This window comes from Suillus fuscotomentosus, assembly GCF_016647785.1.
Source record: "Suillus fuscotomentosus strain FC203 chromosome Unknown F5891scaffold_23, whole genome shotgun sequence".
Classification (NCBI taxonomy): Eukaryota; Fungi; Basidiomycota; class Agaricomycetes; order Boletales; family Suillaceae; genus Suillus; species Suillus fuscotomentosus.
Genome location: NW_024539535.1, coordinates 356,327 through 380,959, shown reverse-complemented (window position 1 = coordinate 380,959; position 24,633 = coordinate 356,327). Strand labels below are relative to the sequence as shown.

The following is a 24,633-nucleotide window of genomic DNA, read 5'->3' as shown; positions in this document are numbered from 1 at the left end:
TTTTTGAAAAATCATTTATATTCGACGCTTACTTTTAGGCAGTACTAACATCTGATCATCTCTGCCAGCATGCTGACCTAAGGCATTGCTGATCCATTGACAGGATGTGAGTGTGTTGATCCTCTGTCGAGTTTGAGCCTTGCTGATCGAGTACATACATGATTCCTTGACAGGGTGTAAGTGTGTTGATCATCTGTCGAGCTCGAGCCTCGCTGACCGAACACGTCGCCGATCCCTTGATAGTATGTGAGTGTGTTGATCCTCTGTTGAGCTCGAGCCTCGCTGACCGACCACGTCGCCGTGACAGGGCGTGAGTGTGTTGATCATCTGTCAAGCTCAAACCTCGCTGACCAAACACATATCTAATCCCTTGACAGGGTGTAAGTGTGTTGATTATCTGTTGAACTCGAGCCTCGCTGAACGAACACGTCGCTGATCCCTTGACAGTATGTGAGTGTGTTGATCATGTATCGAGCTCGAGCCTTGCTGACTGACCACGTCGCCGATTCCTTGACAGGGTGTGAGTGTGTTGATCATCTGTCGAGTCCAAGCCTCGCTGACTGAACACTGATCCTTTGATAGGGTGTGAGTGTGTTGATCATCTGTCGAACTCAGGCATTTCTGACCGAGCACGTCCCTGATCCCTTGACAGTTGGTGAGTATTTTGATCCTCTGTCGAGCTCGAGCCTCGCTGACCGAACACGCCGCCGATCCCTTGACAGCATGTGAGTGTGTTGATCCTCTGTCTAGCGCAAGCACTGATGTGTTGATAATGACAGTATGCAAGTAGATTTATCCTCAGCCATCTCTGCCTTTTGATCACAATTCATCAGCGTCACCGCCAGGAAGAAGATGAGATGTGGTCCACGTTACGATTTTCGGCATGTCCCATTGCTCACAGCCCGTCCGCCTAACTCTCATCTCAAAGGCTTACTAGCCCTCTGGGTCATCGACATTAGAGAAAATTATGCAGCTTGGTTCTGGTGAGTTTTTACGCCACATCGCCATGAATATACTGATTATTGATCATAAGCTGCCGTTATTATCTTCGAAAACGTTTTCTATCTTTGGGACCAGCAACGCTATAAACTTGGGCTTAGGCAAGATTCCGTTCACCCTGTTCGTCTTGCCCTTCAGCAGTACATGGCGTCTCCCAATGCAGCTGCTGTGAGGGAAGCCGTGAGCTCTGCCGTCCACATATATGAAGCAAACTTCTCTCGGTGGATAGCAGGGTCATCAAGGCGCTCTCAGAATAAGCGGGACTTGATCGAGACAATTGCTGAGGTTATTTTACAGCACCGCCTGCGTATGTGATATCTGGTGCAGTTGTCGCAGTCCTGCTGATCTATTCGTATTCAGCAAGACCTGAAGTATAAGCAATATGACGATATCCGGAAGATTGGGCTAAGTGAATTGCGGTTTCTTGACTGGTTGGCGGCATGTCTGTTGAGGCGGTCAAGGAGGTGGAACTGTATAAAACGTTGTATGATCAAGCAATTGGCGGTTTTTATGGCGGACGTGTGTGAGACAACGTCCTACATATTTCATTGTAACTTTCCTCAAAGACAAGAACTGTATATTTTCATACCATTGCTCTTGGGTTGGCTAGATCGGCGTATACAGCGATGTGATGGGGTAGGATTTCACGTTATACGTCCCTAGTGCATCACCATGATTGCATGGATCGATGGTGGCATTGCTACAAAACGTATCAAAAGTACATTCTCAGCGTGAACTGGTGCGCTGTCAGTAGCTCTCCGACCGACTCAATCCTTTACTCTAATGATATACCTTCTTCGACCGTCTCGAGGGCTTGCTCAGAGCCTTTACCCAATTCACCACATCCCTTGACTCCACAATGACGCAATGATGGAATGCGGACATTATTCGCCGCATGACCTTTTCATCCATAGCCCACAGTGCCAACCACGCTTTGAACTACCATATGGAGCGCATGAAAGTGCATGGTGTCATGTCCTTCCATCCCACTAGATCCATGGCTCACAGATACAGACGCGAACTCGGGCAGCCGCTCCACTTTCGCCAGGGTCTGTGCTATCTCCAACAGGGACATCGTCTTGTCATGCAAGGGAAAATGCAACTCGAATAGGGAGTCTCGAAGTTGGGCTTTACTCTGGAGGTAAAGTGAATCCACGGCTGTTTGCGAATGGCGCGAATGACATGTTTGTACATTGCGTTGATGCCTGTGATACAAGTCATGGTGTAGGTCAGAGGAAGCAATTTGCGTAGCATGTCGATGTCTTCCATCCTCTCCTCAGTGTAAATAGCGGCGAATGCAAAAGGCGCAAGGACTAGAACGGAAGGCGTCAAAGATTACCTTTGAGAAATTTGGTCAAGAAAGGTGTGAATGATGACCAGCGCGGTGTGGCGCTTCTCGATAATATGCGATGTAGCGGCTGAGTTCGTTGAGTCTTCAATGATACTGCCTGAAGTGGAGGAAATATTCGGTGGAGGATCCGTCGTAGTATTTACATTATAGTGCTTTGAAGCATATTTAAGACAAGTTTGATATAGACAAACCCATTTCTTGTGGCACTACCGGAAGTCGGTGACGTGCCTGCCCATTATCCGGAACATCCAGCAACCAATCCATATCTCCAAGGCAGAAGTAATATTACTTAGTATGACAGGCTGTAGGTAGTCTTGAGAAAATAATGCTAATGTGTCGTTGTAGCAATTGAGAGCCGTTTTGTGATCTGCTAGTTCTCCTTGTAGCCCGAGAGTTAGATTACGGTTCTTGATCGTTGCTGTGCAAATCAGCCATGTCTCCACATTATCGAAATCGGGTGTAACTGCACATTTCCTAGATGATCAAGATGCAACCCTTGATCAGGCTGTCCTTCCGAATGGATGCAAGCAGTTCGATAGTAGCGAATGGCAAGATCAAGGTCAAATGAATGACCCCTGACGTTTGGAGCAGGCGAGCAAAACATCGGCGAGGTTTTTTTTTTGATTCCATTTCTGTCCTTTGCAGAGCGGAGCTCTATGTAGGACAATTCTGTCTAGTCTAATCTATTGGGACCCCCTGTGTCCCTTATAGTACCGGGTGCGCGAATGCCCTGGTGTGAGGCGTGCCTCCACCAGTTCGCCGTTCCCGCCGGCCGTTTTAGACGCGCGGATCGGCGAGGTTGTTAAGTCCAAGAGTATAGTAGGGATGTTCTTGAGAACACAGGTCGAGTACAGCCTGCTAGTACCTTCCGACTGTCTCAAGATCATCCGCGTCTCTTTTCTGATGAAAACGCTCCAACAAGCCACCCGAAAGTGTGCGAAGAATTTGTGGTCGGTCAGGGTGAGATGTTGGAAGAAGGTGAAACGCGGCAGTAGAATATTGAATGAACAATTCGAGGTCGTCTAGCTCGTGAAACTGCTTGAAGCGGAACTGAACGACGTCGCCGGGGTTGTTGCCACAACCATCGGAGGACAGATCCGAGATTACGCCCAGCGCTCCACGATAGTGTGATAGCAAGATCCAGGTCTGGATGGTTTCCTTGCAGAACCTTCGTACAAAGCTTGTGGGCACATCGCAGGAGCTGACCGGTGACAACTTCCAATTTGTGACTGCTGAACATTTTCGGCATCTGTTCGTGAGCAGGATTCCTCGTATTAGGGTAAATATGATCAACGCGATACTCACCTGTATGGAACTGAGGTGACAAGACATGCCTTCCGATCCTCCCCTAGCCATCAGGTACCTGTCAAACGCATCTGTGCAGAAGACCAAGATACTTAGATCAGGTGTATCAGCGTATGTCACGCCCTGATTACTCAGGGTCTCTCGAAAATGCGTGATTTGGACCGACGGACAGTTCTGATCGGCCTGCCGACGGAGCGTGCCCAGGTGTTTCTGAGCACTCCCGAGTCTGAACCCTAGTTACAAGGGGCCAGGCCCCTCCTGTTTATGAAAGTGCCGCAGACTGGCATGACACGAGTCATTCGTTTCGAATGTAATTTAAATAGTTGCAGAACTGACGGGACAATATCATCAGCCAGGTATTCTTGTACACACTGAATGAAGCTTCCGAGTCAGAGAAGGATTAATATTGTCGGTCTGAACAATACAAGCGTCGCAGCGAGAGGACCGGAAAAAAGATGTGCTTCCTTCTATAGGAAGTAGCGCAGGAGCGCACCTGCAGTATGAAGAAGTGGAACGCACCTGTTCCCTGGATACTCGGTCAGTTGGTCACTTCGTGTGATGCATGATGTACTGCACCAGCTTGAATGATTGTCCCGGCTAAGACACCTGCTTGATCGCTGTGAATTTTTCCAACTTTGCATCTTGGTCAGGTTCCGTACCTTTCGGAATCCGTTTCGTGCAATTTTTTTTTTTAAAAAACATCAAATTCATTGTCCTTCGGGGTCGAAGACCCTATGTAGGACATAGCCTTCGTGCATTTTCGGCGTGGCAGTGAGTGCCATCACTTTCTGGACCATGACCGAAGAATGCGTTTGTTCAGATCCGGGGTGTTGCCCAGACTCATGCCCTGTGGTGACTAGATGAAAAATACATTATTGCAACTCGTTACGATGTGGAGTGAGGAACCTACATAATTATGAGATTTGATTATGCTCATCTCAGCTACATAAATAACAACGCACCTTCGGTATCTTCCAATGACTTCCATTGCCAGGTCTTCTCGCCACCGAACATAGGACATTCATCTTACAAGAACATCACACGATATACCCATTCTGACTTGTCTGTAACTTACCACACGACTCTTCTGTGTGCGTGGGAGCTGTCTCAAGGGGTGGTTGTTAGTTTATTATGTAACGAGGTACGAGCGGAGGAATAGAGTTTTGTCTTCGGGACGTGGCACTACACCTCGGCCTGTCTCCGTGACACAACGTCCGTTCGTACTCGGATTCCTCGTCGTACTCGTTTTATTTCCCAACTCTCCTCTCTTTCCTTCATTGCACCCGGTTCAAGTTGCTCGCTCTCCACCACAAGGGCCCGAAGGACTCATGACGTACAGTCGCAGCGAGGAGGCCCTCCCTCCCTCACAGCTCATCTCTGTGTCTCAGATTAGTCCCTCGAGGCCGGAAGATGCTGCGAGTCCTCGCCCGAAACTCCTCATTGCAATTTCCAATGTAATATTTTGTTTAGAACTCGGCAGATACTTCGTTCTCGGTAAACTCACAATACACAACAACCTTCCCTTCCCTCAGAATTCAAGATGACTTGGTTTATATCCTTCTTTTTAACATGATCAATCAGTCTAGGGATTACCTATCTGTTTGCAAATGTAAATGTCCTAAGAGCGGCCGAGATGCGACAGGATTACTTCGCTACGATCTACCTGGTGAGAGGAGATTGGAGAGTCTAAGTGGGCAACATACTTCATGTATTGTGAACATCAGCATAGCCATCGGATTGAGGAAGACTCCCAAGATCCGTGTCTGAATGTTGTAGCAGGCATCGTCGTCCCAGTAGGAAGGTAACAAGCTCACGTCGAAGGCGCGGGAGTGGACGATTTGAATTACACCGCACTTTCGCATGAAATAAAAGTGACCGGGATTCTGGGGAAATATCATGTAATCGGTGAATAATCTTTGTTTTCCCTTGATTAACTTGCCTCTGAACGTTAACTAACATATTTCAAATGTTCAAACTTTAGACCCTGTGTCCACTGGCACTGGCAGGTGACAGCGACTCATCACCACAGCGGTCCTCAGTACTCAGTCTTTGGAGTTAGTTCCTCGGAAACAGATCTCACATGACTTGAGCGGTATGTACCGATTTTGAACTTAGTACTACCGCTTAGTGTCGAAGAGATAATTCTTATCGATCTCCTCCGGATTACAGGGTCTCAGAGTTTCACAGGGGACAATCGTCGCAGCTCGCTGTCGTGAACCACGATAAACTGCTGGTACACAAGTATCCATTCTTATTGCGCCCATTATTTGACATCTTCCTGACATAAGATTCCCCCATCAACATTAGCTCTCAGAGTGCAGTGACCACCTGTGGAACTCGACAAACAGAAAGGTCCCGTTTGTTCGCGCGAGTTATATACCCCAGAATGGCAAGCTGCTCATTTGGCACCACCGTAGCTGCGACAATGTGCAACTTCTCGCAGCGCACGACTACTGATCGACAATATCAAATTGTGGTACCATGATGTACCATACTACTGCCACTTGCCATTGTCTTCTCGAATGACCGTACTGATTCCTCATAGCGACGCAAGTTCAGCGTTACTTGGCAAGCTTCACTCGGGGCTAGCAACCCTTACCCTGATCATTATTACGACAGCTTTATCGATAGGCCCAGTGATCGATGAACATTGCTGTGTCAGCAGTTTACCGTGACAGAACCATATTCGGATTGGAGCTCTTGTCACTCGACCCTTTCAAGTTGTACACACAAGAGATCCGCACGCAAGGTTCGAACATGATCATATATACTTATGCCAGGCCATCTGTGATCTTCTGTGCAAGTGCTAGCGTGCGAGATGATGTACTTCGTAATCACGGAGTGACTCATGACGTCCCAGCAGATGCCATACATTTGTGGACTCTCAGTCAGCTAGTCTGCGTAGCCCTGCACATTTTCATCGCTGCCAAGAAATGCCGTGAGCATAACGCCCGATAATCAGATAACATAGATACACACGAAATGTCTTCCTGCGTCACATATATAGCTGGTCTTCAACATTTACATGTCAAGATCATCCTTTCCCGTCATCTAATAATGACAACCAACGTTTCCCAACAAACGGGTGAGTGGAAGCTATGTAGCTGGTGTTGCATGATGCATCTTTTTGTTGATCATCCTTTGCAAAGTCCCGAAGTTGATATCGATACCTCATATGATTGCCATGCTCTGTACTATTTTTAGGCTTGTTTACAGAGGTTGGATGCGTCACTTGTGGTGGGAGGATGCATGGGCAGCATTTTCACTGATCTCAGACGGTAGAAATTTCGTTGCATGCTGCATGATTCCATAACTAACTACTGTATCCCCCAGTTCTCTGCCTACTATGCATCTGGATCCATACCTCGATAAGTTGTGAGTGTTCGTCTTCGCGCTCCAAGATTTACCTTACTTTGATGTCAGTCCCTGCTTGGATCTTCTCTGTGGCTTTCACCTCCGTTGTCTGGTGCGCATCGTAGCTCACTCGCTTATGTTTCAAACTCACTAGTCCAGGGCTGCGCGTATGAGCATGATTTTCTCCATCATCCGAATTGCCCGCCCCTCAGGTCACAGGTACCAGAAATGGATCACCTATCTCATCACAGTATCCTTCGCGTGTATGTGGGCTGTAGTACTGGTATCGAAGGATGGCACGTGCGCCTTCAAATGCCAGAAGACCATGTCAGTAGCGCTCTTGCAATTGATTAGTTGGTTCCCCTTTCTACTTTCTATACCTTTTATGGATCTCAAGTTCTTGGGTTCCTGCAGCGGATGTCATCGCGGATGTTTCCCTCATTCTTGCGCCTCTGCTGTTCTGGAAAAATACAAGGCTTCCAGGCAACCACAAAATATTGATCCTCTCCCCATTCTGCGCATCGCTTCTTATCACTGCCATTACAATCCCCCATTCTGTAATGCTCTTCCACTCCACCTCAAAAACGACGCTCACCATCGCTCACGTCAAGGTATGCGCACACTTACTTACATTCCTCTGCAACATCTGACAGATCTTAGGCCGCCCTCAGTCTCGTCGTCTGCAACCTCCTGGTGATCGTCACTTCGGTATACTGCGTGTGCTGGAAGAGGACGCTTGATCCGGACCAAACAATTGAATCCTCCACAATCTTTACGAGCGTTATCATGGCACAAATCCACGCCAGCGCGATTTCTACAACATCACCCCCTGTCTATGAGGAGACAACTCAAGGTACTTAACGAGGGGCGTTGACTGGGAAAATAGAAGTTGAAAGGCGCAAATGTCCTTTTTACCAAAGGGTGTGCTAGCATGGAAGAATGGAAAGCAATATTTAGATGATGGCGTTCAGTGATTAGAGTTGCCAAAGATGATGCGCAAGTGCTTTATTCACCTTGGGATACAACGGGGTTTTATGTGCTGTAGGGTATCAAGCTTGTGGAATAACTGGGATTTTAATTTATCATGCGGTTTACCTTATTGTTCAATGTATGCAGCGCGAAACCACATGCTTTTGGGTCATTGTTGTCAAGTACCTCGTTCTTCAGTTTCCCTGCCAGGCGATTGCAACCTCAATGAACGCATGTCGAGGCACTTCCTCCACTGTATAAAAACAGATCATCTGATTTTACAAGATGCAAATACAACATGAACGGGGATCATCGCGCAATATATCACAGCACAACAACCATCGATCACAAGCAGCAATACATGAATCCAATGGTGCTGTACACTTCTGTCAGGACAAAAGACTCTCGTCAATGCACAAACGACCGCTCTCCACCCCTAATATGCCCGGCAGACTCATGCAAGAGCAGCACAAATACGCCAGTGATGATATACACGACGACGCTCGCCCACACTGGGACCCCACGATTCAAGACGAGAAGTGCACCGCCGAGTAAAGGGGCAATCATCCCGCCTCTGAGATCGATGCATATAAGTGAGTTAATGTTTTTGCAATAACCAGACAACGATACATACATTCGTGATAGCGCAGATGCAATGCCGCATGCTGTTCCCCGGACCTTGGTTCCAAATATTTCTGGTGTCCAACTAGGAAGCATTAGTACTATGCACTCGTATCAAGAAACTACTGGAACGTACCCATATAGTACAGCATACATGGTCTGAATAGGCTCTGTAAGAACAAGGAACAGACATATTTCGAGGAGAGCCACCCACCGTCGCACTAAGACTGATCCCCACCGAACTCACGCGCACCAAAAGCGCGCTTCTGACGAGCGCGAACACAACACAAAAGAATGCCGTGACGAACGTGGTTGCAGCTAGCGAGCCTCGCCGGCCAAGAGGACTTTCAACCATATAGGCTCCGAGCTGCAGTCGATCATCAACCATTAACACATCATGTAAACAAAGCAATGGAAAACATACGATAGCACCAGGACATCCTCCCATAGTAAATATTAAAACATCCCACAAGCTATGTTCTAGAGACTTGGTCGAGGTATCATCACTCGACCCAGTTTCGAGCAGCTTGGGGAGGTAGACATTAAACATCGTGTACGCTAGGTACTCCACATGAAATACTGATGCTCCGAATGATAAATAGAAAACCCACCTAATGACATAAAGAACCACACGCCCCACATGAGCACCGTCGTCTGGAACCACTCGGGGGCCAAGACCATGCCGACACGGTCTAGCCATGCAAGCAGCGGCCGACGCACCCATCTAGGCAACACGCTTCCAACACGCTGTTTCATTTCAAAAGAAATCACGGATGACGTCCGTGGGTGTATAGTTCCTTGGCGAGGCCGCGGGCGCGCTTCGGGGACGGAGAAAAGGACTTTTGACTCCGACTGCGAGTCTCGAGAAGAAGAGCGAGAGCGATGCCCGCGTGCAAGGCTTTGTCCGCGCGGAGGCACCTCACCAACGGGAGTTATGAACGTATGTCCATCTAATGCATCATGAGTAGCTTCGGCCATCGACTGGTAAACTTTTGTCCCATTCTGATCGCTCGAAGTGCTACTGCCATCCGCACCTGTATCGAACGTCTCGTTATTTGCACGAGGATCTTGGGAGTTGGAGTTAGGGAGGAATGGTACACGCTCCCCTGCAGATACGTGTGCTTCGGTGGTGGGTGGAGGCCTATCATCGACGTCTTCTAGCTCTATCGGTAGCTCAGAGCCATTAAACCTAGAAATGAGCTGGAGACTTTCTAGTGCTTCTTGGTGACGACCGGCGTGTACAAGGTACCGCGGAGACTCGTGTAATCGGAAGAAGACCATGCGTGCGAGGAACATCGAAAGTGTCTGTGATGAGCAAGGTCGGAGACAGTTATTATCATCTGAGGGGCGAACATACGATAATACCAAGGGATACGAGCATGAATTTCCAGCCTGTGTTTTGAGTAGCAACATCGCAGGGCTCGTTAAAGGGACAGGAGCGGGAAGGGATGACTATTAGCGCAACGCCCGCAGATAGAACGGAGCCAAGGGAGAAAAAGACGGAAAGAGCCGTGACGAGATATTGTTTCCCATTAGGCATATGCTCGAGAAGAAGTGTGCCATCAGTTGGCATTGAACCCTAAATTGACGCCCGATAAGAATAGGTCAACCAGACGGAGATTAACGTACACCAACGGCGCTACCAAGAAAGAATAGGAGAACACATAATGACCAAAACGACCATGCAAACGATGAGAGGATACCGAATAGGGCAGTGAAAAAGAGTGTTGCGTTAAATGCGGCACTGCGCCCCAGGAGGTCAGAGCAGGTTCCCCAGCCCACAGCACCGAACATCATGCCGGCGAACATGGACGATGAAAGAGTCCCGATGTAGTTGTCAGGAACTAGGCGGGGGTTATATGATAACCCACTGTGGGCATGAAGGGAATTTACCTGAATAGTGTTGTTGTACTCTAGGAAGAATTATTGCAACAGCTTGAATCCACATCTGAGCGACATGTCAGCGAAGCGGGGAATGTTTTCGCGAGCTACTCACATTATCTGCCATCCATCCTGATGGAATATATCATAGTTAGTTATGATTGACAAAAATATCGTCGAATGGCGAGGAATTGTAGCATGGTGCTCACCGAATCCGCATAATGACAGCAACGTCCATTGATAGCTCCCTGCTCGATGTTAGTGCCATAAAGTTAGGAACGCGAGGACGCGACGCACCCATTCCAATCCTATCAATAGTTTTGTCCAACGGCGTCCGTTTATCATACTCAGCATCCAAATCCACCTCGACGCCATCCATATCCTGTTCCGTGTCCTCAAAATAGGTCATCCTGTCCGCCCAGAAATCTGATACGCGGTAGGTGGCAGAGGCCATCTTTGGCTGCAGGGTGCGACCGCTTATATATTTAGGGTTGATTACGCGAGTAAGACGCCAGCAAGATTGCAGCTTGGCAGATTGCGAAGATGTGTTGCTATATTTGATAGTAAAATGTCTGTGTGCACTGCACTTAGACTCTGGATGGATGAAACTTGATGGAAGCTTGCCGGATGAGCAGGACTCGTCGAGGAAGTATGAAGGATTTAAAGCGAGTAGAGGAGTGCACTTTGCACTAGTACTTATATGTTGTGCCACATTTGAAACTTGATTTCATTTCGAACTGAAGTTTCAAGTTCTGACCGCAATCGACAAAGTTTCATCAAGGCTGTAACTACGTTTAATAGCAGTCCGTTTTATCCACCTGCAGGTTTAGAAAGTGGCCTGACAGTCCGAGAAATGTACTAACGTGCACTGTACGCAGGCAGTTCTTCCTGATCTCCAACATCATCACGGAGCTTCCTCACCTGCCTATCCACCCTCCACCTCCACTCATTTCCTTCCAGCCACTTGAAAGATGTACTACCAAAATTTACCAAGACGTCACACTCCCCAGACACACCCACAGCAGCATACACATCAATCCCGCTGCGGTTCTGCAAATATATACCGGTAAACGCATCTGGCAGGCGTTGACCGTCGACTGTGAAGAACATTGTACCTGTGTAGAAAGAATATGCGCAACCGATCGTATGGCCAACGACGGACGTAATGGGTGGAAAGCCCAGTGGGAAGCAAGGACGCCCGCCCTCTGGGTCCTCAAAGAATTTGTGGAAGTCGTCGAGGTGAAGGCCTGCGCTCAATCGATTCCAGCCTGGAAGCCTCCATAATGGGTACGGTCTGCAAGCAGTTCCTAACGGACAAAAAATGAGGTGAGGCGAAAGGAGCGAAAATATGCATACCAATTGCGATTACACCACCTTTGGATGGGTCTGCCATTTTGTTTACAGTGATCTCGAAGTATACTCCACCATCGATCGGGAAGTGATATTGACCAGCGACGATTGGCAGGTTGCTGAGGAGACATGTGTCTGGGCAGCCCACTCTAGAGCGTATCTGCGAGAGTCCGCCCTTCCCACCTGAATTATGGATCACGGAGACAGGGGAAGAGTCGTGAGCTTGCATTCGCCATTCTAAGCACCCATTACTGTCAATGTCCGTGATGGTTCGAGAGGGTAGAATTGCTGACGATTCAATGGGATGTCTTTCACAGAACTCGAGGGCTGTTTCGTAACTTTCGTCTGAGGCTTCGTTCTGAAGACCGTATGTGGATGATTGTTCTGCTGCAGGTGCCCACTCAGGAGGAGCACCTGGCTGAACCTCTGGGTGCCGACGAGCACGTTGCTGAAAGTGTTGTTTGAACCAGTCCATGTAGTTTGGAGTTTGAATGTACACACAATAGGAGTCACTTATATCTGAACGTCATAGCGGAGCTTTAAAACAACCTATTGTGGTGGTCTCAAATTTCGAAAGGTTTGCATTTACCACTTGGTGCAAGAATCTCGGCTTGACTGTACACCAGCCAATTCATAAATCTAGTATATCAAGGTACTTTAATATTTGATCTTCAGATATACTATGAACATTAAATCTTACCTGTGCCCCCATAAGCGCCACTTCGCACTCCTAGACTGAATAGACAAATAGAAATTCGAAAAATCAATGCTGCAAACAGTATCGGTGGAGATGGAAGGTCCGTGTAGGTCCAGTTGGCATCACTGGTATGGTATATGTTTGACAATCGTTGCAGGAGGGAATGACAATGAACTGCGAGCCTCAGTTTCGTCTGAGAAACTAGAAATGAGCCCGCAAGACGCAAGATAGGTGTCACCAACCTCGCCGGAAATTATCCAGGCGTCCCGGGCTACATTGGCCACGTAAGTGCCATTTGCTTTCCTTGAGAATATATCCCGGAGTCCAACATAAGCAGGAACGACAGTTCGAGGAGCTTTCGCGTTCTAATTATCATCAACCTAGCGTCATTGCCAATTCGACTGGATCGAATAAATCTAAATCTTTAAAGAACGTGCCTTGTGTGGTAGCTACTTCACTGATGTTCACTCCTTCAAGGCTGAACACCTCGTCAACAATTAACGGGTAGCATGGTTCAAGCAAGACAAACGCACGCATCTATGCTGAATCTATCTTCTGGTATTTTCTTATAGGCTTGGCACTCGTCCATCCAAAAGTCGAGGAACGATTGATAGTCAAGGTTGCTTATTCCATAGGGACCACTTATGAGCTGCAGAAACGCCGACCTGGACGAGTAAAACATGTCAGCGCAGTGCCCATTAGTGAGAAACGAGCTTACCAGTGCAACAGGGAAGTATTTGTGGGAAGAGATTATGATATTTGACTGGAGATGGGTCAGGTTGAACCACGAGACAAAGCTCAACGCGGTGCTGACGGAGGCATGTATGGGGTTTTACACTAAGATGATTAGTATGACATGAATGAGGCCCGGGGCCGTGTAGCACAGTGGGGACGAGGCTTGAGCTTGACGCACGCACAACAGTTCTTGTCACGGTATCATTGAGAAAAGATACACACGAGTTGGACTATAATTACAAGAGGGGTTCTCCGTGGCGATTCTAGAACGGGGAGTACGCATGACATGGGTTGAAGTTCAAGAAGAAGTCATGGCAATTCCAGAGGTGAGTGACGTTGGATTCGTGTCATCTATTCCCTGAGCAGTTCTTGCCACTAGGTCCTTGAGGCTGATTTTAAACCTGGACAATCCATGACAGCTTGACGCCAGCGCTAGCGCTATATTCGAAGTGAGTAAACATCGTCAACATCCAACGCACGAACGACTTTTTCAACATCCGCCAACGGTAGGGCAACGATGCCGACTAAAACTTGCAGGAGCCGCAGAGGGAGACCACGACGCTGTATTATTGAGTCACCGGGTAAATCAAATGCGACGGCGAACAGTTGACTTTGAAACAGAGGGATCATCGCGGCCATTGAATCGGCAATTTGCGCAACGGACATTTCATTACACGTTCCGAGTCAGCTCTCTTCCCGAAACACGTTTACACCGGGCGAGTATCTGTGGGATAGCTGAGGTACTACTACCTGAGTATACGGGGCAAATTGAATCGAGGTACGTTTGTAATTCCGAGCCTATCACTGTCAGAAACTTTGACCTTCAAATTCAAGTTATTCACATGAAGACTGCCCTACTCTTTATCGACGAGAGGCTAGCAGCCACCCGCCGAAAGTCATCGAACCTTTTGGTCATTTTGATCGCCTGCGGATGATAAATACGTACATGTGCGATATATAGGCATGGATACGACTAATAATAATATTGCAGCGACCATCCGTAGCTGGACGTATTGAGTTAATGCAACGGGACTTTCATCACATGCAGTGCACTGTGCGCCTGATGCGGTGAGCGTCAGCCAGCCACCAATATGACAACAATGATACCCACAGGTGAGTGCTAAATATAGCATATTAGGAGGTGACGTATTGAATCGTCTTTTAATCATTCCAAGTCAAAAGCAGGTTGTTGAGACTTGTCAATCAGATCCACCGCCTCTTTAAAACGAGTTTATGCCCATGTTGGGCTGCATCTTCCGTCAGAGTCATTTTCTCGTACCACTATGATTGCACGGCAGGATGACGAGGAGACGCCTCTTCTCCAACGACCAGAGCAGCCAATGACTAGGACGCCTCTACCCTGGAAACAATTTTCAGTTATACTGTTCTTGGAAATGTTAGATCCTCTTTCTTCTCAGACCCTTGCTCCGTTTATTCCCCAAGTGAGTATATGTGTATATTTCCTTTGCTTAGACTCGTATCTGACCACCACTGGAACTTTATCAAGCTCGTTAGAGACATTGGAGTGACTGACGGAGACGAGTCTCAAGTCGGTCGCTATGCCGGCATTCTTGTAAGCATGTCTTCATTGTTCCTTCCCCTTCATTCGTTCCTGATATTCTCCCGAGCAATCATCATACTATGCAGCTCATGCACTGACTATATTTCATTGGAGTCAACTGTCCGACCACGTTGGGCGGAAACCTGTATTACTGATAGCTCTATTGGCAATTTCTGTTTCGATGTTTTCGTTTGGGCTGTCGAAGACTTTCCTTGATCTTGTGATTAGGTCGGTGTGTTCAATCAAATATAAAATTATACTTGCGACTGACTACTGATATTCTTGACCAGTCGTGTTGTCTGCGGAGCATTTGATGCGAGCAATGGTATCCTCAAGATCATGGTGATGGACATGACTGACATAACCAATATGCCTGAGGCATACAGTTATGTACCAATTCCGTGGATGATCGCAAATGCAGTTGGGTAGGCATATATAGATACATATTCCATTTTATCTCACTGAAGTTCACGACATCTAGACCACTCATTGGCGGCTCGCTCTCCCGACCAGCAGACAGATTCCCTGACATCTTTGGGCGATCAGAACTCCTGAAAGCCTACCCATATCTCCTGCCATGCTCTATTTCGGCACTGTTTGCATTAGTAGCTTGGCTAGTCACGTATTGCCGTCTTCAAGAGGTGAGCACGATGCTGAAAACCCATCTCTGGATCACGCTAAGTGTGGTTACAAGAGCATTTCTACCAAGGCACCGCTTTGGGAGCTAATTACAGGAGGATTCTTCGGACAGTCATACTCAAAGCCTCGCCAGCCATCGAGCAATCTTATAGTTAATCCTGGGGAAGCGAATCGCGGGGAATTCCAATCAAAGCCGCTTCCGCTGCGTGCCTTGCTAACCTCAAAAGTTTCGATCGTAACAGCAAATTATGCCACCACAGGCCTATTTGACATGGCGTTTAGTTTAGTCCTACCTGTTTTCTATGCGACACCGATTGAACTTGGTGGTCTTTCCCTTGACCCTCCTTGCATTGGCGCCTTACTTGCAGCGCAAGGCGTCGTACATGGCATATCTCAGTTACTCTTCTACGCTCGTTTGCATGATCGCTTCGGTGCAAGAGCCATCCACATCACTGGTGTTAGCTCCGGCATACCCACCATCATTTTATTCCCAGTGATCAACGCTCTGGCCCGAGCCCATGGGATAGGTATGGCTGTGTGGTTATGTGTTGCCGCTCAGCTTATGCTGACGATGAGCTTGAACATGTGCTACCGTATGTCAATTCAGCACTTCCGACGTCTTACTTTACTAAGAAGTCGTAGCTTGCATAGCATTGTTTATCAGAGCCGCCGCCCCCAATCGTGCTTCGCTCGGAGCAACCAATGGAGTCGCGCAGATGGCTGCCTCAGTGGCGAGGATCGTTGGCCCGGCGTCTGCAGCTTCGGTCTTCTCTTATTCAATACAGGAAGGGCATGATGCGTGGTTGATATACTACTTCTTGATCGCCATGGCATTTCTCGCAGTAGGTACTGCTCTATTCCTTCCCTGTGGTCTTAGTGTATGGGAAGATCATCAATGATATCACTGCGAATGGCTGAAAATGGCATGAGTCAATATCACTACGGCAAGGTTACATAGCGCATCAACAGCTTTCCTAAAGTGAAATGAAGATAAGTATATAGTGCTATGTTGAGGGGGGGAGGAGGTTGCAACGAAGCTATACATACTCCGTAGAGTAAATCCTTTAATTTGTGAATTTTTTTTTGCCCACCACTGATTTTATCTATGCCATGGTTGAGTTCAACATCCTACAGTGCAGATAATGTGACCTCTTCTTCCTCAGTGGTTGATATTTCTTTGGTGGGGGTGGAGATAGGTGCTGGCAGCTCATTGTTGGCTTCATGACAGCAAGCAGGTTCCTGGAAGGACCTGGGATGACAGTCAACAATCATGTTAAAGGCATCAGTACCAAATTTGTGGTGGGTTGTCGGTGTGTGGGTGAGGCATTTGGGTGGTCAATATTCTCAAGGGAAGTGCATCCCAATATTTGTGAAGGCTTCTTTGGATATCTTAATAATAGATATTGCAGTTTTTTGAGGATGGTTTTGACAAGAGTAAAAGTAAAAGTACCATTGAATATATACATTCTCCCATCTCCCATTCCCTCAGTTTCTCATTTTCTTGTCCTCCCATACATTGTCTTTGCCTTCTTTTTAAAAAATTTTCACAACCTTCTGTCATTCATCTTCTAATCTCTTTTATCTTCTATCACCACATATCTATTGTCCCTCTGTCTGCAATTATATCCTACTCAAACATCAGTTGTTCCACTTTAATTTTATTATATTTACTATATGTATGTACCATAAATAATTACAAAAGGGAAAATACTTGTGTTATGTAGTGCACTGCTCTAATGTGCAACACCAATTGAGTTGGTGCTTGAAAACATGTGACAATACCACATGGCCTTTAGTGAAATACATGAGATAGATGAAATAGGCAAAAGCTTCCTTAACAGTCCAGAATAATGCCTTGGCTTTCTTATATCATTTACCATAATAGCACCTTAAAAATATCACGAATACATTATGAATATATGAGGCTCAAAATCAACAGACATACAGCTTACAATATTAGCCTTATAAGTAGTATTACATCTCACTGACAACCAAAAACAAATGTATTGATTATCTTAAGTACGATATTACCACAACTTCACAGTAACAATTTTTTCACAACAATGAGATGATAACAATAGAGTGATGCAATGTCTTTTTAGATAGATAACCTATAAATGAATACCTATAAAACCAAATATCTCCATGATCAGTGATTCAGACAAATACTAATGACTGATAATATCATCATTTATGGGTAGCTTATTTAGACTTTCCAAGGTATGTTCAGCTAGAGGTACTTTTGTAAGATCAGTAAATACTATGGTTAATCCAATAATAATATGGAATTTGACAGAAAAACAAAGTCTAGTCACTCTAATAGTATGATGATAAAAAAATGGAGAACTCTTCCTCCAGCTTTCTTATAATAATGCCTTGTAATATATTATACTTCATCAAGAATAGTATGGAATTATAATAAGCAGTCCTCAGCACAAATAGGTAGAATCAAAGGTCAAGACTAATTAATGCTTATGTAGAACTCTTAGCTTATTATTGAATCTGTTGTTAAGGAATCTACTATGAGTATTAAATAGAATTAGAAATAGATGTCCTTGGATTTCAATGCTAAGTCCCCTAATTAATAGCTAAAGTCTATCAGCCAAAGAAGACTTTGGCTTAGTATTGCTACTTAGATAAGTGAGGTCAAGTGTCACTATTAATTTCCAAAGTCTCCCCACTAAGCTACTGTGAGTCTTAGATGCACATGAAGACTATATGAAGATTTCTGAAATATGTTTTGGAAAAAAAAACACCAAGATTTGGTGAAAGTAAATTTTTTTGGTACAACTGAGGCTGTATCTTGCTTGCTAGTTGTTGGACACAGTGAGCTCATAGTTAGTTGTTTGATATAATGAGTTTGCAGTATTCACTATCTTTTGAGAAGGCGCCTCTCAATCTTGAAGAGTTTGTTTCTGACACTAATACTAACACCAATCACACCTTACTAACTAGCAAAAGATAGGAATACTTGTTAAAATTCAGATATTTATGTTGGTTTGTTGAATCAATCTACACTTGAGTGAGAGGTCATGTTTAGGGCAAGCAGAGTCCCCCAGCTCTATGCTCGGGGGACACAGTCATATTTTATTGCAGTTAGAGTCGCTGAATACAAGTACATCGAAACAATATGAGTGTTATAGACATTAGTAGTATTACAACTATTTGCAAAATGGTTGGCACTGTCGCATTTGTAAATATGATGAGAATAAAAAAACACTTCTCCAAAAAAGGAAACTAATCCATGTCTGTCAGCTTCTCTAAAAGAACTTTCTGGCGCATTTGCAAATTATGGAGAGAGACTGGTGATGTTGTCCATCACACTCATGGCATTTCTGGTCGCCTGCAAACTTTACATTTCAACGATGTTCACTACCTCCTTTGACTTGTGCATCATAGACCTGACTGGTTCCTGGATGAGTTACTTGACCTACTCGACAACAACCAGCTTGTTTCTGTTCGTTTCACTATGGTGTGCCTGTGAACTTTAGTGTAGATTTGAATGAAGACTTTGAGATAATTAAATTGACTGAATTCCTATTAGAAATAATACTACAGTATATATACTAAGGTACACTAAATGTAAGTACCCGGTCTGTGTATATGTAAGCGCGGACTTGTCTGTGGTCCGTGAGTCAATGACAAATCTTGTCCGTCTCGGACATTACCGGTTATTAGTTGTTCTCTACATTACTCATCCTTCTACATATTACTAAGCCTTTTACTCCTGTGCTTGTACCATGACCATGACCATCTGACTCCAACACTCCCCCTCGAGCACAGCTTATTCCTATTGTTTCTTTCAATTCTTGAAAATGTGGTACTGGCAGTGCCTTTGCAAATGTGTCTGCAAGATTCTGGTCCGACAGCTCGTATTGGAGTTGGAGGATATCATTTTGGACAAGGCCGCAGATGAAGTGGTAGTGGAGGTCTATATGCTTGGTGTGTCTGTGAAATTTCTTGCTTGATGCCAATGCTATAACTCCTTGATTGTCACAGTATACCTCTGCAGTTGTCTTCATTGGCTCATACAACTCATTTGTTGAGTTTTCCAGGTAAAGTGCTTTGCGTGCTGCTGATTCTAACACTATGTATTTTGCTTCAGTAGTTGATAGTGCGACAATACTCTGTTCTTGAGTGCGCCATGCAATCGGGAACCCATGCAATTGGACAACATGTCTGGATATCAAATGCCTATGTGGCTGGCTTGCTGCATGTGTTAGCGATCCAATTGCTTGTTGATACGGTACATGTTGTTCGGATATTTCAGGTTTGGTGCCTGGCGAATGGTCTGACTGTTCTTTCATCAGAACTATCCCTATTCCTATGAGTGTCTGCTACATCTTCGCATCCTTGAGATGGAATCTTTCCACAAATGCGTTGATTTTGTAGGTCAACACCTTCTGCCATTCTGCAGCATCTGGGCTGCTGAAGGCCTCATCCAGTGCCAGTTCTTGATGCGTGGCTGATGCCAATGGCCTATGAATGCCTGGTATGTCTTCCTTTTCTATTGCTGCATCATCTTTGTCACTCAAGGCCTCTTCCAGTATTGGCTCTCGATGCGCAGATGCCATCATATGAATGTCACTTTCAGTTTCACCTGGTGTGTGTATTGCTCCTTCGTCTTGGCTTCTCAAGGCCTCATCTAGTGTCGGCTCTCGATGTGCAGCTTCTAATGCTTTGATTATCATTGGAATTGGTAGGGAATGTGCACTCTGGGGAGTTTGTGCGACGGGCTGGACAATATTTGGTGCATTGATTTGTGTCACCTGGCTAGACTCCCCCTCGTCCAGTACGTCATCATGAAAATTGATGTCTGGCGGGACAAAACTAATGTTTCATTTGACAGAAATTTGTTCTTCTTCCAGCCAATATGCTCAATATCTCCTCCTTTCCTCATCTATACCAGCAAACAATGCCTCCTCCGCTTGTACTTTGAGCTTCCTGTTATCTGGTGAGTGGACATAAGCTTGTCTTTCACATTTGCGAGCTACTGCTGACTCAATTCAATATAGTCCGTTGATCTGCAGAATTTCGGCTATGGTCTTTCGTTCTGGTACTGGGGTGAGTATTTTGCACATTCTATTTTCGAAGTGTACTGTGAAACCAGCTGTAGCGATCCTGTTGGCCGATATTAGCGTGAACATCACCTTTGGCATATATAGAGTGTCTTTGAGGGTTACAGTGGTCTTCTTCATCCCACAAGGTAAGTCTATCCTTATGTCCCCTTTCCCTATAGTGCTGATGGTAGAACCATCTGCAGTGTGCACATCTTGTGCTTTGATGGAGGTGTAGGTTATAAACTTCGAGTGATCGGGGCAGAAGTGGGACATTGCACTGGAGTCAATGATTGCTCCTCAGTGTTCCATAGGTATGTTCATTTGTTTTGCAACATTGGCAAGGTCTGATGAGGCAAAGGCATAGTTATCATTGCTTTCTGCTGTGTTAGCAGTCTGATTCAAGTGTCCTCCCTTCCTCTGTCCTTGACACAGTCCCTGTCCTTCCTTCCCTCCTCCAGGTCTCCAGCAATCAGACTTGTAATGTCCTTTCCTGTTGCAATTGTAACAGGTAATGTCCTCATTTCTGTTCTTCCTTTCATTTGTCTTTGCTGAGAACACATTGTTTCCTCCTTTTCTAGGAGCTTTGGGATGGGCTATCTGCTGGTGCTCATACTCCTCGGTGATGACATTCATCAACTCATATGAGGTAAGTGGCTGTTTCGTGATGCGTGCAGCTGCGTTGATTGATGAGAGTATTGGTCTGTAGGATTCTGGTAGTGATCCCATAACAATAGCATAGTCTCTTTCATCTATACTTGCTCCCATTTTTGCTAATGATTCTTGGATCTTCAATAGGTCTCCGAAGTGTGTCTTCACATCTCCGCCTTCTTCGCACCTGGTCTCCTGCAGTTTCCATCGCAGGTCTATCTGCACCATCTCTGTCATTCCTTTGTGTATGTGGCATATCTCTGCCCAGATCTTCGAGGCTTCCCAGAGGCTCTGGATGTGCAACAATAGTTGGTCCGAGACCATACTAAATATATGTTACTTGACAAGTGAGTCCTTCTGTTGAAACTCGTCTTCCTTCTTCTCCTGTTCTTCAATCTCTATTTGGGTAGCTACTGATTTGGTTGGCTTCAGTGCTTGTCCTTGTGAATCGATCTTGAAAGGTACAGGCTCCTTCGTCCTACCATCAAGATAGTACATCAAACCTTGTGCTTGTATCATCATTTGGGCCCTTTTCTTATAGATTATCTAGTTCTTTCCATCATCAGAGAGCTGGGGGATATGATATAGCGATGAGGAGCTGGGGAGCATCATATCCATGGTAGTAGCAGGGCTCATAACCTGTAAAATTTAGTGCAGATTTGAATGAAGACTTTGAGATAATTAAATTGACTGAATTCCTATTCGAAATAATACTACAGTATATATACTAAGGTACGCTAAATGTAAGTACCCGGTCTATGTATATGTAAGCATGGACTTGTCTATAGTCCATGAGTCAATGACAAATCTTGTCCATCTCGGACATTACCGGTTATTAGTTGTTCCCTACATTACTCATCCTTCTATGTATTACTAAGACTTTTACTCCTGTGCTTGTACCATGACCATGTCCATCTGACTCCAACAATACTGTGAACTTTCCCAAGCAGGAATCTCTCGCATGAAGCTGAAGAAGATTGCAAAAGAACGAAATGAGACTCGAAGGGCTGACTTCATTAGATGAATGGCATAGTATGACCCAGAGGAGCTTAGATTCTTAGATGAGACATCCAAAGATGAGAGGACAACTTCAAGGAGGTTTGAGAGATCAAAGAAGGGAAAAAGAGCAGCAAAGAAGGGAGTCTTTGTGCGAGGACACCACCTTTCTGCATTGGGCCTGCTCACCATTGATGGAATGATGATATGTTCAGTAATTGAAGGTTCATTCACTGTGGAGAAGTTTAAGGTCTTTCTTCAGGAAGATATTGTAAGTGCTATTCAACCTCTGAAACATGAACTCATTAGTTCGACCAGCTACCACTATGCTCTCCATACCCTGAGAAGCTTAGTGTGCTCGTCATGGACAATGCAACATGTCACTATGGTCACAGTGTTGCAGATCTTGTATATGAAGCAGATGAGTTCACATGTGATGCATAATAAGCCCTATTGACACACAACATAGTTTTGAGGTGTATGGCTCGAATATCTCCATCCATACTTATCTGATTTGAATCCAATTGAGGAAGCATTCTCCAAGATCAAGGCTTTCATTCGTCACAACCAGAATTACTTCTCAACAGAATTGGATGAGATTATCTATGATATGTACATCATCACAATGGATCAGATAACAGAATCAGATGCACTTGGGTATGTTATGCATGCAGGGTACTTCTAGCACAATTTCTCTCAATACAATACAGTGATGTAGACTAACAAAGAGCACAAAGTAGATTATATAACAAGAAACCATTCACCTGCACCAACACTTCATAGCTGGACGCATCACAGCAATCTCTCCCAGCTTGAACTCCATTTCCTTCAGCTCTGAGACAAGGATGTAACAGATAGTCTCCATGCCTGTATACCTGTTCTGGTGTAGCTTCATGTGGATATCATCGCTGAGGGTATAGTTGCTATAGAAATCATTGAGGGAAAGTGTTGGTCCATGCAGCATACCATAGGGAATCAGAGAGTCTGATTGACCACCTTCAGTGCATGATCCAGCAGGTGCAGGTTGAGGTATGTTGTTGTTTGGAGCTGCAGGAGGGAAAAACACAGCAAGAAGCTCTGATGGGATGTTGAAATTGATGACAGTACCATGAGGCTGACTTGCAGGCTGTGCACGTTCAGCGAGGTGACACTGAAGAAGAGAGATAGTGCCCTTCTGCCCTGGGAGTGTATTGAATTTGGCATGGTTTGGAGGAGTCTCAAGATTTGCTTGTGCTTTGTCTTTGTTCTGAGTGTGAAGTGAGCAAATTATCATTTCACAATAGTCTACAAGAATACCCATGTAGCCACCCATACAGAAAGATGCTCATGTCTGAGCAGGAAGTGTTCAGGATGCTCTACATGGATGACACAGAGCTCACTCATACATCCAGGCTTTAAACACATCCAATGGTCACAAAGTTGTTGAATTTTTGTGTTGATCTTTATATTCAAGTTAGTCTCTAGTACCTTGGCTTTTTCTTTTGCTGACTGTAGGTAAATCACTGCATGAGAACATTGGTAAGAAGGCAAAATATATTTACAGTCTTCTTTGGCTTCTTTTTCAGCTGCTTGTCATCTTCACTCTCATTCTCAGAACCTACATCATCCTCTCCAGAGCTTGTGTCTGTATCCCTGTCGTGATGGTTCACCTTTCCTCATTTTTTTCTTCTACAACATTTGTCAGTCAAGCATAATATGTGCATATATCCAGGAAAGATAACTGACCTTGTTCGTGCGAGCCTTGATGGTGATATTTGTCTGCAGCTCTTTGTGTTTTATGGCGTGCTGAAGCAAAAATTTGTAATCGCTGTCCAAAGCAAGAGCCAAAGGAGATGGTTGGATCCGTGGTACGGTCCAGACAATGTCATAGTCGTCATATGAGATCTTGCTGGGGTTGAGTTTTGCCAAAATCTGAGCAAGTAACTGTGCCTTCAAAGTATCGAATGGCAATTCAGCTGTTAGCTGCAAGAATGAATTGAGTGATTTCCTTTGTTTTTCGGCTTTGCGAAGCTCTGCCTCCAAGAAAATGGAGAGGTAGTATGTCACTCATGTGGGAGCATGTGGGGCAGATATGTACATCTAGACAATGATCAGCAGAGAGATGTCAAAGATCAAGTCATACCAAGACTTAAGTATGTAGGAAAGAAAGAAACTGTCTGTGAAACACCAAGTTGAAAAATGATGTTGTGCACACACCTGTCTCCTTTGCGGCTTTCTTCTTCTTCGGACGACCTGGCTTGTTCTTGCGCTTTGCTGTGCCAGTTTTGCCAGAGTTTATCGTATTTGCATCTAGTTATCCTCCACATTCTATTTGCCAAGTGAGAGTCATACATTCCACATCTTGAGCTTGAGTGTTCATATTTGCTTTCGAGCTCATGTCCACAGTGTCATGATCACTTGCGCTGAGGATATCTTAATCCTGGAAAATTCGACCCACCGACCCTATCCAACTGCCTGCCCCCATCCG

General features: G+C 45.4%; 8 protein-coding genes across 8 annotated transcripts; 3 read left to right on the top strand and 5 right to left on the bottom strand.

Annotated features, from left to right (window-relative positions):
- Positions 1-3,028: 3,028 nt before the first annotated feature.
- Positions 3,029-3,582, bottom strand: F5891DRAFT_1108445 (uncharacterized protein; the record flags this gene model as incomplete). Its single annotated transcript, XM_041363694.1, has 1 exon — positions 3,029-3,582. A coding segment is annotated over one exon (374 nt), but the record flags the coding sequence as incomplete, so codon positions are not given.
- Positions 3,583-6,730: 3,148 nt separating this feature from the next.
- On the top strand, positions 6,731-8,191 carry F5891DRAFT_1030197 (uncharacterized protein). Its single transcript, XM_041361562.1, has 6 exons — positions 6,731-6,933; positions 6,989-7,030; positions 7,079-7,121; positions 7,169-7,362; positions 7,424-7,620; positions 7,670-8,191. The coding sequence occupies exons 1-6, from the start codon at positions 6,831-6,833 to the stop codon at positions 7,868-7,870; spliced, it is 780 nt and encodes a 259-aa protein (XP_041226734.1). The 5' UTR covers positions 6,731-6,830; the 3' UTR covers positions 7,871-8,191.
- On the bottom strand, positions 8,192-10,917 carry F5891DRAFT_1030195 (MFS general substrate transporter). Its single transcript, XM_041361561.1, has 12 exons — positions 10,778-10,917; positions 10,690-10,728; positions 10,596-10,612; positions 10,493-10,547; positions 10,229-10,443; positions 9,957-10,178; positions 9,211-9,904; positions 9,024-9,157; positions 8,814-8,966; positions 8,736-8,758; positions 8,613-8,684; positions 8,192-8,552 (listed from the first exon to the last, which is right to left on the bottom strand). Exons 1-12 carry the CDS (start codon positions 10,887-10,889, stop codon positions 8,387-8,389), a joined length of 1,902 nt encoding a protein of 633 aa, XP_041226733.1. The 5' UTR covers positions 10,890-10,917; the 3' UTR covers positions 8,192-8,386.
- A 421-nt stretch (positions 10,918-11,338) lies between these two features.
- Positions 11,339-12,305, bottom strand: F5891DRAFT_1187857 (uncharacterized protein; the record flags this gene model as incomplete). Its single annotated transcript, XM_041366912.1, has 2 exons — positions 11,339-11,787; positions 11,837-12,305. 2 exons carry the CDS (start codon positions 12,303-12,305, stop codon positions 11,339-11,341), a joined length of 918 nt encoding a protein of 305 aa, XP_041226732.1.
- F5891DRAFT_1172742 (uncharacterized protein) lies at positions 12,230-13,928 on the bottom strand (the record flags this gene model as incomplete). The annotated part of the gene is made up of 9 exons (XM_041365605.1): positions 12,230-12,278; positions 12,332-12,469; positions 12,531-12,565; positions 12,770-12,882; positions 12,908-13,005; positions 13,061-13,176; positions 13,246-13,336; positions 13,598-13,700; positions 13,742-13,928. 8 exons carry the CDS (start codon positions 13,926-13,928, stop codon positions 12,394-12,396), a joined length of 819 nt encoding a protein of 272 aa, XP_041226731.1. The 3' UTR covers positions 12,230-12,278; positions 12,332-12,393.
- A 425-nt stretch (positions 13,929-14,353) lies between these two features.
- Positions 14,354-16,547, top strand: F5891DRAFT_264563 (major facilitator superfamily domain-containing protein). The gene is made up of 8 exons (XM_041371131.1): positions 14,354-14,375; positions 14,438-14,704; positions 14,770-14,835; positions 14,891-15,051; positions 15,114-15,248; positions 15,305-15,464; positions 15,518-16,055; positions 16,105-16,547. The coding sequence occupies exons 2-8, from the start codon at positions 14,546-14,548 to the stop codon at positions 16,359-16,361; spliced, it is 1,476 nt and encodes a 491-aa protein (XP_041226730.1). The 5' UTR covers positions 14,354-14,375; positions 14,438-14,545; the 3' UTR covers positions 16,362-16,547.
- A 5,656-nt stretch (positions 16,548-22,203) lies between these two features.
- F5891DRAFT_898660 (uncharacterized protein) lies at positions 22,204-22,449 on the top strand (the record flags this gene model as incomplete). The annotated part of the gene is made up of 1 exon (XM_041373414.1): positions 22,204-22,449. A coding segment is annotated over one exon (246 nt), but the record flags the coding sequence as incomplete, so codon positions are not given.
- Positions 22,450-22,926: 477 nt separating this feature from the next.
- Positions 22,927-23,439, bottom strand: F5891DRAFT_950952 (uncharacterized protein; the record flags this gene model as incomplete). Its single annotated transcript, XM_041375000.1, has 1 exon — positions 22,927-23,439. One exon carries the CDS (start codon positions 23,437-23,439, stop codon positions 22,927-22,929), a length of 513 nt encoding a protein of 170 aa, XP_041226728.1.
- Positions 23,440-24,633: the final 1,194 nt, after the last annotated feature.

Coding starts and splice junctions, on each gene's coding strand:
- F5891DRAFT_1030197 (XM_041361562.1), top strand. CDS start 6,831: ATGATTGCCATGCTCTGTACTATTTTTAGGCTTGTTTACAGAGGTTGG. Junction 6,934..6,988: donor ATTTTCACTGATCTCAGACG/GTAGAAATTTCG, acceptor TGTATCCCCCAG/TTCTCTGCCTACTATGCATC. Junction 7,363..7,423: donor AGCGCTCTTGCAATTGATTA/GTTGGTTCCCCT, acceptor GGGTTCCTGCAG/CGGATGTCATCGCGGATGTT.
- F5891DRAFT_1030195 (XM_041361561.1), bottom strand. CDS start 10,889: ATGACCTATTTTGAGGACACGGAACAGGATATGGATGGCGTCGAGGTG. Junction 8,685..8,735: donor ATGTATGCTGTACTATATGG/GTACGTTCCAGT, acceptor AATGCTTCCTAG/TTGGACACCAGAAATATTTG. Junction 8,553..8,612: donor GCATCTGCGCTATCACGAAT/GTATGTATCGTT, acceptor CATCGATCTCAG/AGGCGGGATGATTGCCCCTT.
- F5891DRAFT_264563 (XM_041371131.1), top strand. CDS start 14,546: ATGATTGCACGGCAGGATGACGAGGAGACGCCTCTTCTCCAACGACCA. Junction 15,249..15,304: donor ATGATCGCAAATGCAGTTGG/GTAGGCATATAT, acceptor CACGACATCTAG/ACCACTCATTGGCGGCTCGC. Junction 15,465..15,517: donor CGTATTGCCGTCTTCAAGAG/GTGAGCACGATG, acceptor TGTGGTTACAAG/AGCATTTCTACCAAGGCACC.